We start from the raw sequence: 16,915 nt of genomic DNA on the forward strand, positions 1-16,915 counted from the left end.
TGATCTTGCTGGCTCTGGCCCCTGTGATGTCACATCCGGGCTTGAGTCTATTGCTGAAGACCCTTATGAGCCCGACCCCTTTGACCTCACTTCATGTCTTCCCCTTTAAAAGCCTCCACCTTTTCCCTATTCCCTCAGTTCTGTTCTGGACTTGGTTTTGTGCACATCAGTGCTATCATTTATTTGCAATTTGCAGCCAGAACACCAAATATACGGGTGGCTGCCCCAAACCTTGCTATGGCTCTTTGTGGAGTTTGTGACAATGTTTTAATTTCAGCCATGTCTGTCATGTTCTGGAATCTCATGAACCCAAAATTAAATTATAGGGTAGATGGGCTTTTACCTAAAGTTACTTATAAATAACCTACTGGTGTTTTTCATTTTCACAATAAGTTACACTGCACATTATCATTACTGATAACTTTTATCATTGATGTTTGCATTTGAGTATCTTAGCTACTAGAATCTATTTCTTGCTATATCTTAACCACTGAACAAATTTCTCCAGAGGTATTATATAATTATGGTTGGGCAGCCATGTGAGGTACCTTAGCCAGTCCAGTCCCTTAGTCACTATGGATGGGCTATAGTCCAGCCTCTAAGTCACAGTAGAATGTTACAGGTGAGAGGACCAACATGAACATGATCTCACAAAATCAAAGTCTTCTATCCAGTCATAGACTCACCATTTGACACCAAGGACAAGAAGTTTCAAAGAGAAACTGGACAACTGTTTCTTAAAATCTGTTGGACAGTTATAGTTAAATGACAGAAAAGCTGTCAGCCAGGTAAAACACTAAAAAACTCACTTGGCTGTCTGAAGTAAGAATATAGGGTTTGCATCTAATAATCCTTCAGCTAGCTGTTTAGCCAGAACACAAGTTAACCTGTGTTAAGTATGACAGGATTTGCATATACATATATAACACAGAATGTTTTCAGAAATGAGAAAATGTATTTTGTGGATATAAATCCTTCAGGACTTTCTAAAAAAATAAGTGTGATCAGTGGGTGCCTGTAACAAGAGACATATGCATCGCTATTGAACTATGAATATACATGCTTGCTTCAGTCCTGAATATCACTTTGATCAGCTGAACTTAAGTATAGGAACATTGATTATGTGTCTGCATGTTGTTACCAGCTTTTTTTTGGTGACTGAGTGTGTAGCAATATTACAATTTTTAAAGCAAGAATATTACTAGGTTTAGATACTGATTCTGCCATGTACAGTATGTATGCAATGCTTTTCAAGAATACTGCTTTTAAAAGTGACCTCCAGCCAGTAGACAATAACACTAATTGAAAGTAAGTTTGATTCTTTGACACAGGGTTTACCTCAGTAAATTTAGCAAAAGTGGAGAAAGGTGAACCAAGCCAAACAGAAATATACTAGTAGTGTTATGAAAGAAAGAAGTAGTACAGTGACTCCCAAATACTGTACAAATTATTAAAATCTGTTGAATTGCCATGTACCTGTGATCAAAAAACATCAGGTGCTTTATTTATTCTTGTTTGTCTATGTGTTGTTTTAGAATTAGTGTTTTGTTTTGAAAATATTGTGGTGTTTTACATATAATTATGTACATCTGATCAGATTTCTGTTAAAATACTCCACATGTCTTCTTTCACACCCATTTTATCTATCCAACTATAGGATCACAGAGCACCAAGTCATCATCAGATGGCACAAGTCAGGAGTCAACATCGGGTGGGGTGCCAATATATGTCAGGGCACACTTACATCATTCCAGTTTTGTTTGTCCCGTTTGCCTATCTTATCACATTAATGTGGAAGGAAGCCTGGAGATTCTTAGTTAATTCACTTTAACTGTACATGAGACATTACGATGGTGGACTGGGTAACACTGCTAACTGATAGTGCCTGGTTGTGGAGACAATTCACCTTCATATGTGTTTCCGTCTGCAGTCTGTGATTATTTAATATAATGGCTTTCACATGAAGTCTCACTACAAATCATGTTACAAAGCTGTGCTGTTGGGCAAAAACACTACATGGGCCAAGAAAGGGTGTGTGTGTGTGTGTGTGTGTGTGTGTTCTATAACAATTCTTTTCAGTCCCGTATTGCCAAATGACCCTAAACAAGGAACAAAAAGAGCTTTAAAAAAACTCAGTATGAAATAATGTTAGTCCTGAAAACAACTTTGAAGCAACAGGTGCTTTCATTATTTTTTATATTTATTACTAAATAATGTGTAATTTTTAACAGAGGTAAATATGTGAAGGAGAAAACAATCTGGAGAGAATAAAAACAAACAGAAATAGATGTAACTGCAGAAAGGGTAATCATATAGCTAGAGTATAAGAGAATATTGTATGTAATGCATGCATTTAGAACGAAAACTAAGTTCTGGTAGAGGCTGGGGCTCTAATCAAGTTTTTTTGCTAATGCCTCAGTCTTGTTACCTGGAGGTTTGTTATAGAAGATAGGGGCTGGGATCACTTTGGCAGAGCTCTCTTCTGACTGGATAAATTCTTCTTCTTGTGATTGGCTAAAATATCCTTCACTAGCCTGCAAAAGAAAAAACCTTAAGTAAATATTTACAGGATGGAATTTGAAGTTTCCTTACTGTATATTAGTTTGCTATGTATTGTGATCTAGTATTTTAGACTGTGTAGTGTCAAAGCAATACCCCACAATGGAAAAGCTACAAGACTGGTACATATTACATGGGTCTCTGCATACAAACATGATGACAGAAAAATGCACAAAATAGCAAAGCTCCAAAACTACATTCATAAAATGAAGACAGAGGTAAAAATACCTTTTCTTGCTAGAATAACCCAGCCACCTAGTGGAACAGTTCTGCCCCCACAACCCCAAAAACCAATGTACAATCTTGGGTGTCACTGAACATGAAGAATTGATAATTTCACTTATGTCTGTGTGTGTTTCTTAGTGAATATGTAGCATGACTGCCTCATGAATGGGGCACCCAGTGGCATTTGCAACATTCTAAAAAGTCAAAGCCCTATTGATTATTAACAAAACTGGTTCAGTGGAACATTTTTTTTCTTAATTTGTTTTCCCAAAATAAAAATGGCTGAAAATTAAATTGTCTGCAGATTTCACCGTAAGCTTTATTATGTTTCTAAGCCATTGCCATTTTGTTTCCCAGAAAGATCTTTTGCAGTCAATTGCAGTGCAACTTTGTTTTTCAGAAAAATATTTCCAGTGAAGGTTGTGCAAGTTTTTGTGTGCAAATTTTATTTGAGGCTGTCTTTGTGGTTTCCATCCATTAAGAAATGATTTGTGTTATGGTAGTGAGTCTTTTCTGAGTTTTATTATTATCAGATATGGACTAATGATTTAACTCCAATTTGAATGATTAGAAAGCTGTACATACTCCGCACCATCTTTTCCACTCCTCTTTACCAATACTACTCTCATACCTACAGTGTTACTAGTGCCTGTCCATAATGAATACCACCCCCGATACTTTATTACATTTATTTTAATTATTGCATTGTAAGCTCTGGCAGTTGATAGCTTGGGGTTAACATTCAATTCTGTGGTATGCATAGAAACTCTGACCTTGGGCTTAATAGTTCAGTGCCTCAGTCAGTAGGTCACAGTTTCTACCTAACCTCATAAATCACAGCTTTAGTTTTGAGTTTGAGACAAAAGGTTTTCCACCAAAATGTGCAATGCATTGATTGAGAATTTTCCAATTTGATTTTTGACACAGCATACAATACATTTAATGAAAAGTGAAATTTCTTATATGCATGGTTTGGTCAGGCTGCTCTTTTTACCTGCGTACTTTCCTTCTGGAGTGTTTCACCATTTGTCATAAGCAGGTGTCCATCATCCTGGCTATCTGAGGCCTCCTGTAGAGCACGCTGGTAGCTCAGAGTCATCTCATGGGAGCCTTCAATGTCCACCAAGCTTGGTGGGTTATCCTCATCAATGTCACCCTTGCAGAAAGTACTGGGAGGATCAGGAAGGTCATCAAAACTTAGGAGAGTACCTTCAGCCAAGGATAGCCCAGATGGATCTGGACAGGAACTTGCCCCATCTGAGGCCATGTCCATGGAGGGGGGAGGAGCAACATCAGTGAAAAATGCTGAAGACTGCTGGGCATCATCCAGCAGATCCACCAGCATAGGCTGCTGCTGTTGCTGCTGCTCTGTAGAAGACTGGGGAGCATTCTCCCAGAGGTCCAGCAGATTCCCTGTGTCCTGAGATGGTGGGAGCGGCTCTGGAACATGGCTCTGCTCTTCAAACTCCATGAAGCTTGTGTCTTCATTGGTTTGGAATTGATCTTGCATCAGTGGTGCAACACTGTGGACTGGCTTGCTTGGTACAACCTCTTCTGCTGATGGTGAAAAGCATGGCTCTTGACCTAAACAAAAGGAAAGTTACAAGAAGCTAATTAGTGTTTTTTTCTGGATGGTAGTATGGTATGGCAAGTGATTTATAGTTATACTTCTAACTTGATCACAGAAGCAATAACCAAATGAGAAATATCTCCCCCAGTGGTGCTTTAACAAGCAAGTTTATCAATACTTTTTTTGTAATTTATGAAACATGGAGGTCTAGAAAATATCCTCAGATCTATTCATTAAAGTATAAGCAAAGTAAAATTGAATGGGTGATGTGTTAGGATAAGCAGAAGAACTCTAGTGATGTCTTCACATCAACAGACACTTGGCCCAAGTGAGGTTGGACTAATCATATTAGTCCTTCTTTAGATTCAAAAAGCAACTACTGCAATTGTGATGTGTGCATGACACAACTTAGCTCCCAAATCGACACATTGTTCAAATTCATTCATCTACAAAGGAATACAAGAGGAATGGAATTATATAAAAGTCTCTCTTTAAGCATAGACTAAAAAAATATTTTCTCAGTATTTAGTTACAATAAAAACAAACTTGCAGTTGCATTATCTGGACATCATAATGATTTGGTATTTCTCCGAAAACTTCCACACCTGCTCTCCATCATGGTCTGAAGACGCCATAAATTTTATCTTGAGACTTCAACATAGTTTTTAACTCTCCATTGGGTACTTTTTGATCCTCCACAAGCCTATCTGAGTAATGTTTTTAACGACATGAGACTGTAAAGTACTGTTAGAAAGCATGCATTTAAATGTAGACTACTAACACATGCAATTGCACTCTGTTATCACTGCTACTTTAGAATATGAGTTATTCTTACAAAAAATGTTATAGCGACTCAAAAATTTTAAAAATCTACATTTTATATTAGTTAACTAAATAATTAATCACAACTGAATGTTGTGGAAATTTTCTAACTTATGTTCTGTTTCTTTTACAGTGGAATTCTATACAAAAAAACCTGATGTGGCATACAAAAAGAAGGTAAGTCAAAGATGTGTTGGTTGACCTAAAATTGTGTGATTGCAGAAAGAACATCCAATAGCAGAAACCACTTTCCAGAACCTAGAGATAGAGAAAGATGAGAAAGAGAGAGAGCCTTGGACAATGTGAATTTGCATCCAAGTGGGGCCTAAAAATGATGACACTCTAAGGTTTTTCCTTGCTTCACGTCAGTTCCTCTGAGAATATGCTCGGACTCCCTTTTACCATGAAGCAGATGAACAGTATAAGTGATAAAGAACTATTTTTTACATCATGCCTCTGAATAAAAAATATTTTTCTTCCAAAAACTTTCCAAACAATTTCATTACTTTTTTAATGAGGTGAAATTGTTGCTGCATACTTATTAATCATGGTGCCAGGGAGTAATAAGAAATATCTCTGCACTCTGTACATGTGATAATAATGATCCTATAATCCCATAATTTAAAGTTTTCTTCAAATTAAACATTGCCTCATTTTTCTGTTACAAACCTAAAAACTTTTAATGCACAATAAATCATTCACTGACTGAAAATAGACGGTGCAAACACCATACCTAGGTCTATAATAACTTTACTAGGAACCGTTTCAGGAACTGAAGAGTGTTTGCTGCTTCTTGCAACTGAAACACAGCTGCCCTATGCCTCATATGTTATTTAGAACTAGTGTCTAGTGTTTAAAACTAGAGTAAACCTGAACAATTCTGTTCTCTTCTTATCCATAGTTCAAGCTGGCTAAAGCACGCTGCTTGAAATCCCAACATTTTGACTACCTTCTGCACCCCTGAAAAAAAAAAGCTTGTTGAGAAGAAAGTATTGCTGAATGTAAGAGAGGATAGCAGTTATTCAACAATCTGCACCCTTCCCGTCCAAAAAAGTATTTCTTGTCTTCTCCCCAAGCTTTTACAAATCAGGCTTGATCATGTACATTCTCCTTGTTCCACTGTTAAAACAGACAAATGGCATAGAGGACAGCTTCTCTGTCCTGTGTACGAAGGTGTCTCTACCTACTCCCAGACATCCTAACCTCTACACATTGGCCAGATTTAGCTGCAGTTCACATTTAATGTATAAAACAGAAATAGACAGGGGCATCACAAAAACAAATTCTCACTGGGGAATAAATTAAATGAAATGTATGCTGCAAGTCAAACCAGAAGGCAGTGCTTAACTGGCTGAACACATATATGCAGGTGTACCACTTAATTGTCAAAAAGAGACTTGACTATTCATAAGCCATATATTTAAAGATGCAAACATTTTAAACATGGGTGGTGCAGGAAAGGTTATGACCTAAAGACCGACATCCACAATCTGAGAATATTGCAGCTTTGTGCTGTGATAAAACCAATTACTACTGACAAGGCAGAAATACATAGTCTATTATATATACAGTAGATATGTTCACATACTGCATATACAGGAGCTAATGGTGCACATCCATAAATGATTAGGATTGCATCAGTCTGTTGGCCCAGAGATTTAGGACAAGTCATCACATCCTGAGGAGATAATGAGCTTCATTTCAGTGAGGCAGTCAGCTCTGTGCTGACGTTTTAAAAGTCGGGTTTGCTCTTCATGCTTAACAGGACAGAGCAGCCAGGCAGAACAGTTCCCCTACCCAAGCTCTTATTCTTGGATAGCTTGCACAAGTGTGCAAACTATACAGAAACTAAAAACACCCATCATGCTTTTCTTGAACTCAGTGTAACCTCACATTGTAGCTTCTTGTCCTGAGAAATCACTCAGATGGAATATTCTGAGGAAACCATATTTTCTAAATCTGTTGATTTTTTTCCTTCCTGAGCAGCAAAACTCCCTGAGCAAATATTTGTGGTGCTGTGTGTATGCTCAAAAATGTCTGGGCCTGTATGGCAATGGTGATTTTCAACCTTTCTTCAAACCAATGAATATTCTTTAGGTCATTCTGCTTATTCATGTAGGCATACTTCCAAAAATTCTATTTTTTCAGTAAGTGTCAATTTCATCAAAGCAAAGTGGGGTGGTGGGGTCCATTTAAAAATTACATTTTGTTGTAACTGACAGCATCATTAGTTAACCCAGAATACCAACAGGTTTGACAGCATTACACTCTCCTTTCTTGACAACAAAAATAAAAGACAACTCATGATCCTCCAGATTTTAGGATCTTCTAGAGATACTAGGGTGTTGTACCATGTTAGCCATTATGGATGTAATGAGAAGTCAAGCAAAATAACTAATTTTATTGGCTAAGTAAAAAGATCACAATTGCCTATTTGCAATCTTTTTATTTAACCAATAAAAGGATCTTCAAGGCACAAGAATGCCCTGACACCTAGTGGCAATTAAGGGAAAATGCATTCCAGAAAATAAAAATAAAAATACAACCCTATACTAAATTTACATTTAAATTTAGATATTTGGCTGGCAGTATTTATGATACAATTGGTTACGTTTTGTTTGGTTTTTCAAAAAATATTGTGGATATCAGGAAAAAAACTACAAAAGTCATGTAGTTGTATTAGAGATCTTCACAGCTCTTTAAGAAAATTAGGATGACCTAAGTATTGCTGTAGCTAACTAAACAAGCTTGATGTATCTGTCTTGTTTGTAAAAGTTTCATTATGACAATGTTTTTGCATAGGTGCTGCTCTCCATAGGTGAAAATGCCAGGGTCTGTGTTCTGATACAGACCAAGCACGCATCACCCCTCCCTTGAACTGCCTACATGGGCTTTCTTCTCACGATAGATAGATAGATAGATAGATAGATAGATAGATAGATAGATAGATAGATAGATAGATAGATAGATAGATAGATAGATAGATAGATAGATAGATAGATAGATAGATAGATAGATAGATAGATAGATAGATAGATAGATACTTTATTAATCCCAAGGGGAAATTCACATAATCCAGCAGCAGTATACTGATACAAAGAAACAATATTAAATTAAATAATAATAAAAATGAAAAAAAATTAAAATAAAATTCATGTTAGCATTTACTCCCCCGGGTGGAATTGAATTGTGGAATTGAAGAGTCGCATAGTGTGGGGGAGGAACGATCTCCTCAGTCTGTCAGTGGAGCAGGACAGTGACAAAAGTCTGTCACTGAAGCTACTCCTCTGCCTGGAGATGACACTGTTAAGTGGATGCAGTGGATTATTCATGATTGACAGGAGTTTGCTTAGTGCCCGTCGCTCTGCCTCTGTAGTACTTACAAAGCTGAAAATTTCAATGCCTTGGAATATGCATATTTGCTGATTACCATATACCTGCCTGTCAGAGACCTGAGATGCTCAGAAACAGGTCTTTCCAAACTTCTCAGAACTCATCATGCAACTCCCAGTGAATGCTTGCTTGCATTTGTGGCTGCTGTTCTCTGAAATTCTCTCTTTTGGCCTGTTCGTGAAGCACTATAACATGTTGTGATCCCAATATTTTTATATATTCACCTTACCTCTCCTGAAAATGCATTCTTCTGTTCCCACTATACTAAACCTAATTTTTCTGTATTGTCATCTCATGCTGTCAGTCTACTATATTTTTTCATTTATGTACAATTCTCAGAATTTGCTTGCTTGTATTTTAAAGCACACTGAATGACACTTTATTTTATTGTAGTATTCAAAGTTGTTCTCTTATTAGCTCTGTAAAGCACCTAGTGAAAGCATTTCACTCCAAAGTGGTCTAAATTAGTTACAAATATCCGTTCATTTGTTTTCTTAACCTGCTTATATAGAGCAAGGTTTCAGGACAGTTGGAGCCTAACTCAGCAATCATCAGGTGCAAGGGAGGAGCAACTCTTGAGCAAGGTGCAAGCCAATCACAGAATAAACAGAAAAAGACCCCCAGCACACATTTGGGCTAGTTTAGGAACGCCAGTTCACCTAACTTGCATATCTGTGAACTGTAGAAGGAAACCAGAGTATAAAACACAAACTAATTGGTTGTATAAGTATTCATATGAGACACCTAATTCATCATTGGTGCATCCAATTGGTTTTACTCAAAAAAATTGTTCATTTGAGATCACCTGTCCAAGGTTTCAATATATTGCAGAATAAATGCACTTTATCTAAAAGGTTGAACTTGTGGGGAGTCAGCATGGTGGCCTAACCAACACAATGAAGACAAAAGAACACAACAGGCATCTCTGTGAAAAGGAAAGCATAGTCAGTATAGAGAAAAGCAAATGTCCAAGTCACTAAATATTCTATGGAGTCTAGTTAAAACAATCATTAATAAATGGAATGAGTGTGGCATCCACAAAAACAGAGTGATCATGCAAGAATAAGACTAGTAGTGAGGGATGCCACCAAGATACCGTCACAACTCTGAAGAAGGTACAAGCTACAGAGGTTAAGATTGCAGGGACTGCAGACAACTGTTGCCAGGGAGTAATAAGAAATATCTCTGCACTCTGTACATGTGATAATAATGATCCTATAATCCCATAATTTAAAGTTTTCTTCAAATTAAATTTTGCCTCATTTTTCTGTTACAAACCTAAAAACTTTTAATGCACAATAAATCATTCACTGACTGAAAATAGACGGTGCAAACACCATACCTAGGTCTATAATAACTTTACTAGGAACCGGTTCAGGAACTGAAGAGTGTTTGCTGCTTCTTGCAACTGAAACACAGCTGCCCTATGCCTCATATGTTATTTAGAACTAGTGTCTAGTGTTTAAAACTAGAGTAAACCTGAACAATTCTGTTCTCTTCTTATCCATAGTTCAAGCTGGCTAAAGCACGCTGCTTGAAATCCCAACATTTTGACTACCTTCTGCACCCCTGAAAAAAAAAAGCTTGTTGAGAAGAAAGTATTGCTGAATGTAAGAGAGGATAGCAGTTATTCAACAGACAACTGTTGCCCAGGTTCTTCACCAGTCACAGAATTAAGGGTAGCTACAAAGAGAGAGAGAAAACACACACACACACACAACATCTCAGCTAGAGTTTGCCAGAAGGCATATGAAGTTAGCTGGAAGAATGTGCTATGGTCTGATGAGACCATAATTTACCTTTTTGGCCATCAGACTAAAGTCCATATTTGGCATAAGCCCATCACTGCATATTATCAAGAACCCAGCATCCCCACCGTGAAGCATGGTGGAGGCAGCCTCATTCTGTAGGGACGATTTTCTATAGCAGGCCCTGAAAGGCCTGTGGCAGTAGAGGGTAAAATGAATATAGCAAAATAACGGACATCCTGAAGTAAAACCAAATGCAATTAAACCTCCCCCTTGCTAGAAGTTTGTTTTTTTTCAGAAGACAATGACTTTAAGCATAAAGCCAAATATACACAGGAATGGCTTAAAAAAACAATGTTAATGTACTTGAAAAGGGCTGTTCACTCATGATCCACTTGACAACCTGACAGAGCTAGAGCAGTTTAGCAGACTCAAGGCTGGCATGGCTGCCAAAGGTGCTTTTACAAAATACTGACTTTAAGAGGGGGAAGACTTATGAGATTATTTTGTGTTTTATATTTGTAATTTAGACCACTTTTCACAGATCTGTTTTCACTTTGACAATAAAGAGTCACTTTCTGTTATAAATGTGAAAAAAGCTTAATTAAATCCACTGTGCTGCAATAGTGTAAATACAAGAATAAATATAAAAATGTCCAAAGGGATGATTTATTTTTGGAGGATTTCTCAGGAATAGACTTTAAAAATATAATGCATTTTGTATTTCTATGCATCTCTGGTTGGAATAAGTGGTTTGACCACTTAGCAGCCTGGAAGAAATTGGTGCAGGAACATCTGTTATAGGAGCTTTCAGCAGTTTGTAAACATTTTATAATCTAAATAGGATGCAATGAGAAGTCAATCTAAATAGGGAATAGTACTCAAAACGGAGCGGTAAGAGGAGGCAAAAGGGATGCAAGGGAAATGCCAATAGGATTTAAAAAAGCCAATGGAAGAAAGAAAAGAAAGGTCAAACTTGAGACCTTGGGAAACAAATAACAGGAGGTACTGTTTCCACCTTTTTGGCAACATGTTATAATACATTTCTGGCCAGCTGGAAACAGAGTTTTACTTGAAACACCTGCTGTGCTTGCTTCATCAGCTTCTACAGTGTACATAATGATACAACAGTTTATAATGTAGGATCACAAATAAAACAAAGGGAGCAGATATGATATGTTGAGGAGTTTTTGCACTCACACAAGTGTAAGATATTTCATGAATTGACTCTGCAACTCAGCAGCTACTCGGCTAACCTCTAATCAAGCATTACTTTATATAGTGTCTTTATAACAAATCATCTTCTCAAGGTGATGTTCATAAATGCAGATATGTAGTATAATTGTTTACATGAACTGTCTAGATATATCAAAAAAATAAGTAAAAAATGTAAACCTTTTTTCAATTTTGTTGATGTTTTGGGACATCCTGATAATGATACTTCACAAACAAAATTCATGTCACTCTCTGTGTCTGTCTCTATCATCGATGACAGACAGGCTATTTCAAATCTGTTTTGGTCAGCTGTTTCTCGTACACTCCACTAATTGTATTTTAAAAGATTCTGGCTACATCTTTCCGGTAGGCGCTAAAAATATTTCCTGGAAATGGTAAGAATGTATTTTTAAATAAAACATGTTAAATGGGTGTTTCTAAAAATGATGCATATATGCCAACTATAAAAGAGAGAAAAAAAGTGTCACCATTATGCAAAAAATACTTATTTTGCCTCTGTCCACAATCAAAAATTTGAATGACCACATATATTTCAAAAGAAGCTATAGGTTGTTGGCAAGGTGCTAGATGCATTTTAATCCACTTTGTGTCTTTTGTTTTTACAAATGAAGCACAGGCAGTTTAAGTGACTTGCTCAGCATTACACAGCGAGACACAGTGAGTCAGATGCAAGTACTGAACAAGCAATCCTCACCTCTGGGCATAAAATACTGTGAAGAAAGGTCACACCTCTGAGATTTATTTTATTTTTCTATCTGGCAACTAAATATGTGCTTTATACTGTCAACAGCATAAATACTTCAAAGAGACTTTTATATGAATTTGTTATTGTAATAACACGTTCATGCATAAGTAGGTAATCATTGGACAGTACAGAAGAAGGAATTATTATTAATATTCATTCTATAAACGGGTTAACTCTTATTCAGTTGTCAGTGGAAGCACCCTGGTCTGGCCATAGCTGCCAACATTTGTCACTCGATAATGTGATGAATCAGGTTAAGATTGGAATGAACTGAGAGAAGTGAGCATATATATGGATGAAAGGATAATAATAACTGAATAAAAGCGATGGGAAAAAATTGTTTTTGTGCATTTGTGCAAGGTACTCTCACTTGGGTTGGGCACAAGGGCATGACACATCTTAGGATGCCTAACTCAATATCCATGTTATTGACTGCTGAACTTTGGTTCTTGTGACAGTGGAGTGAAGGAGTACCATGTGCATTCACCTTTGTGAATGTCATGGAGTAGATGTATTCACATACTACATTAGTGATATGCTTTCAAGTGTTTGGCCTCCTGCAGCACTTAATAAGGAGGCAGAACTCATTTCAGCAGAAACACATGCACACTCACTAACGATGAAGAACTGTACACGTTTTCCCCTGAATACACACTTCTATTCCATACACCTGCTCATGCATCAAGGTTTCTTAGGAGGAAAAAAGGGTAATCCCTCACCCCAGTCTGTATGGCTCTCCGGTATGTTGTCATCTTCGGCCTCTTCAGAGATGGGAGTAGTGATGATCCTTGGGATAGGTGTAGATGGGGAGACCGGGCTCCGGTGAGGACTGGCGTTACTGTTTCCTGCAACAACATAACATTCAATTATTCAGTTTCCAAAACTAATTTATCCATTACCAGATTGTGATGGTTCTGTGGCCTATTCTGGCAACATATGTCACAAAAAAATAACCAGTACAGGATCAGGTACTAGTCTGTAACTGGGCTACCTCATAAATACATTCTTCATATGGATCAATTTAGAGTCAACAATCAATATAATCTGTACCTTTTTGGTATACAGGAGAAAACCAAAGCACACAAGGGAAACCAAACAAATATATAGAGGGTTTGTGCAACATCCACTCAGAAAGTACTTGGGCAGGGATCTGAACCCAGAACTCTGAGCTTGTGAAGCGTGAGTGCTGACTACTACACGACATCCTCATTCTGCAACATAAAATTTCTTAATATTCTAAGGAAGGTTGGAATGGGACAGGGTGGGGAGCAGCAGGGAATTCACCATCCTGAAGACCATAAGCAGCCTGCTCTAGCATTTGCACCCACCTTCTTCCAGGTCTTTGTTAAATACTATTTCAGTATTATTTTAACCCAGGTACTCATTAGTAAGCAACAGCTATGACAAACATAAGAAAAAGATCAAAATCTTAAGTAGTAAAACAGTCAATTTCTGTGTATATTTTCAAAAACACTTGCAACGTTTTCTCTGTTTCTGAAAAAATATAAGTAGTACATGAGCAAGAATGTACCTCTGATGAGGAAATTGTCTGGAAGGAAAACTAGTCCATGGGCTCACCATCTTAGGGCTGATTTTGGGGACTGCTACGATACAAGGTAACACAAATCACCGAGCACTGATATACTTCTGGCGGAATGAACACGTCTGTAAACTGCTCCATTAAAAATGTTGGAGGGGGAAGAGCTTTGAGGCTTCTAATGATATCTTAACATGAAGCCACCTAATACTTCAAAAATACCTAATTTCAATAATTTTTAGCATTTCACAACAAGAACAACCACAAATATAAATACGGCTCAAATAAAGTCGATCAGGATCTATCATAAATAGAAATGTCTGACCGGGCGGGTGTGCAATAGAGCTACTTTCACGATGCAAATAAAGATGCATAGGGAAATCTCAGCTTTAGCAGTCTTCTCATCCACAAGCATCATGGCACATCGCACCCTGCAGCCCAAGAATGGAGAGCTGCTTACATTTAATTAAGGCTGGCAATTATCAGCCACAAAGGTGTCAAGCAGTTCACAAATCAACACGGCCTTTCTGGTGTGGAGCCGAGCTGATGAGGTAAATATTCTGACACATAAGGAGAAGAGTTCTATATTTAGGAATCCACTTATCTGATTTTTGGTTACTTGTGCTGTTAAATTGCAAGAGCATTTCTTCCAACAGTCTTTTTTATTTTGTGCTTGGAAGGAAATACTGAAAAAAAATTGAGATAATGCTCAAAAGGTTGATAGCTAGAGCTTCTTGTAGGGACCAGTAATGCATCAAGGAAAGTTTCAGGAATATATGAAGGCATCCAGCATAGTTTATAAGAAATTCCATCATCCAAGTTGTTTCACATGCTAGTTGTGAGCTCCAAACATGGTACAAATACAGATATTGATTCTAGCACCTTGGGAGCCTTCAGACAGATTACTTTTGGTAATATGAATTGAATAAGAGATGGAGCTGGGTTGGGCCAAGTGGCCTGTTTTTATCTAAACTGCTCTTGATGTCCGTAGGTCTTACTGTTATTCCCAATGATTTTGGATATAGATTCTAGATAAGGCAGAAAAATCCTTAAAGGAATAAATCGTGCAGTTTGGTCAGATATTAAGTAAGTCTTTCAAATAGAAATGGAGTCACTTGTACACAGTGTCAGGAAGCAGATATGAGAAATAAAGAACATTTTTAAAATGGTGGGACCAGCCCCTTCTCTTGTTTACTAGTCCAATAGTTCTCATTTCTGCATGACCTTACAGCAGTGTAGTGTTTATTCTCCTTATCCTTGTGCTGCATGTGAGCGTCAAATGGACACTTGTGGAATGGTGAAGATGAGGTTAGAAAATGATGGGATCATCACATTCTGTTCAAAGAAGGGACAACATACAAGACAGCATGCCATGCAACATGGAAAAAAATGAAGTGACAAACAAACAAAATTTAAACAATAGGGTATTTCAGTGCTACATGCCACCTGGCTCTGGTTAGAAAAAATAGGATGCATTCTTGGGAATAAAAAACATTTTTGTTTTACTTAATTTTGCACTCAAGTTAAACGGACTTATTAAAATTCTGAATGCAAGAGCACACCTGTAAGAGCAACAATGGAAGGTAAATGCAGTAAATTACTACAGTGTTGTGTCCTTCATTCCAGGTTTGTATCAGAACAGAAAAGGACCAATAGAAGCATTGTGAAGGGTCAGGATCTCATTGTAGCAGTTTACAGCAATCCCCTGTAGTGCACACTGCAGCCAGGTGGGGGCAGCACAGTACCTACCAGAAGAGCTGGACTGCTGTCTACAATGGGGCAGTGTGGGTGACAGCAGTGGGGAGCGAGGGGGGGATGAACTTGGTTCAGGAAGGCTATGCTGCAGCTTCAAGAATGGGCTGTCCAAGCGGCCTGAGAGAGAGAGAGAAAAGAGACAAGGATCGGAGGAGTAAGGGAAAGGACAGGCAGGAGATGGGTGAGAAAAAAAACAGGGGGAGAGCAGAATGTGAACAAGCAGTCACAAGTACAATTAACAGAAATAGGAGACACATGTAGGATGGAAAAAATCATGTGGAGCAATATGAAGGATAAGAGAAAGAAAAAAAATGCACACAAGAGGAAGAATCCAGAGCCAATTTTAAGGGGGCAGGGTGGCAAATAGAACATATAGAGAATGAGGGAAGGAATTAAAATAAATTTGTTTAAAAGGACAAAGAGAATGTAGTGAAAAGGATAATAAGATACAAAAGAACGAGAGAAGAGAGAGAGAGAGAGAGAAAGAGTCAGGCAGAGTTAGCCTTTTGATAACTTGAGGCAAACACAGATTTCTAAAAGCACCGCATCAGACTAGAGGAGTACGTACCAAGAGAACAAATGTCAAAATCTGAGACCGGAAAGACCTTTTTTTAGTCAGATGGGCATTTTTTCTCCCTTCATTCACTTGTGATACATTAAATTAATACTTTAAACCTGTGGTAATATATTACAAAGCTACTACAATATAAAAAAGTAGAAAAGAAGGACTTTATACCAGTTCTTTTTCTTAAACAAAATAACACAGTGGCCAACATTGGGAAAAATACAGGAACTAATCCTGGGATGTGGTTCTGGTTTTAGGGACTTTGATAGCACTCATGACACCAGGCCAATTCATAGTTACTAATTATCCTTATACACATTTCTCCGGGATGTGGATCCATTCATCCATTTCCAAAATCATTTTTCATTAAGCTTTAAGGCTACCGGGAGTTGGAATGTACCCTGGCAGCGTAGGGTGCAGGGCTGGAATGAGTCTATTAGAGGCCCAACTCATACATACTCACAATCAATTATCAATATGCCTAGAATGCACATCATTGGGGATTTGGGAAGAAAACCAGACTACTACCCTGATGAAACCCTACGTAGGGAGGACATGCAAATTCCCTACATTGGTTGTAATTTGAACACATGGCTCTGTAGCAATAAGGAAGCAATTCTAACCACGGCATCCACATCAGCTGATTAATGACAATTTTGGCAGTGAATTTAGCCAGTACGAATGCAAAAGATAATTTCGTTCAGCTGCAAGGACCGACTGCCATTGGGAATAGTGAGGCCTTTTTTTGGCTGAGCTTCGT

At 37.7% G+C, this 16,915-nt stretch overlaps 2 protein-coding genes across 6 annotated transcripts in view; one reads left to right on the forward strand and one right to left on the reverse strand.

Annotated features, from left to right (window-relative positions):
• Nucleotides 1–5,702, forward strand: part of LOC120543403 (proline-rich protein 7) — a 69,296-nt gene extending 63,594 nt beyond the window's left edge. Inside the window, exon 4 of the transcript XR_005636329.1 lies at nt 5,310–5,702. The gene's annotated coding sequence lies outside the window, so the exon portion shown is untranslated. The remainder of the gene's footprint in view (nt 1–5,309) is intronic.
• dbn1 (drebrin 1) overlaps nt 1–16,915 on the reverse strand; it is a 181,837-nt gene that overhangs the window by 3,699 nt on the left and 161,223 nt on the right. For 4 of the 5 annotated variants that reach the window (XM_039776491.1, XM_039776490.1, XM_039776489.1 and 1 more), the window contains 4 exons: nt 15,585–15,707; nt 13,018–13,143; nt 3,779–4,368; nt 2,429–2,534 (listed from right to left, as the gene is read on the reverse strand). In XM_039776491.1, coding sequence (XP_039632425.1) covers nt 2,429–2,534; nt 3,779–4,368; nt 13,018–13,143; nt 15,585–15,707 — 945 coding nt within the window. The remainder of the gene's footprint in view (nt 1–2,428; nt 2,535–3,778; nt 4,369–13,017; nt 13,144–15,584; nt 15,708–16,915) is intronic. The other variant, XM_039776492.1, reaches the window with a different exon arrangement.

This window comes from Polypterus senegalus, chromosome 13, assembly GCF_016835505.1.
Source record: "Polypterus senegalus isolate Bchr_013 chromosome 13, ASM1683550v1, whole genome shotgun sequence".
NCBI classification, from domain to species: Eukaryota; Metazoa; Chordata; class Cladistia; order Polypteriformes; family Polypteridae; genus Polypterus; species Polypterus senegalus.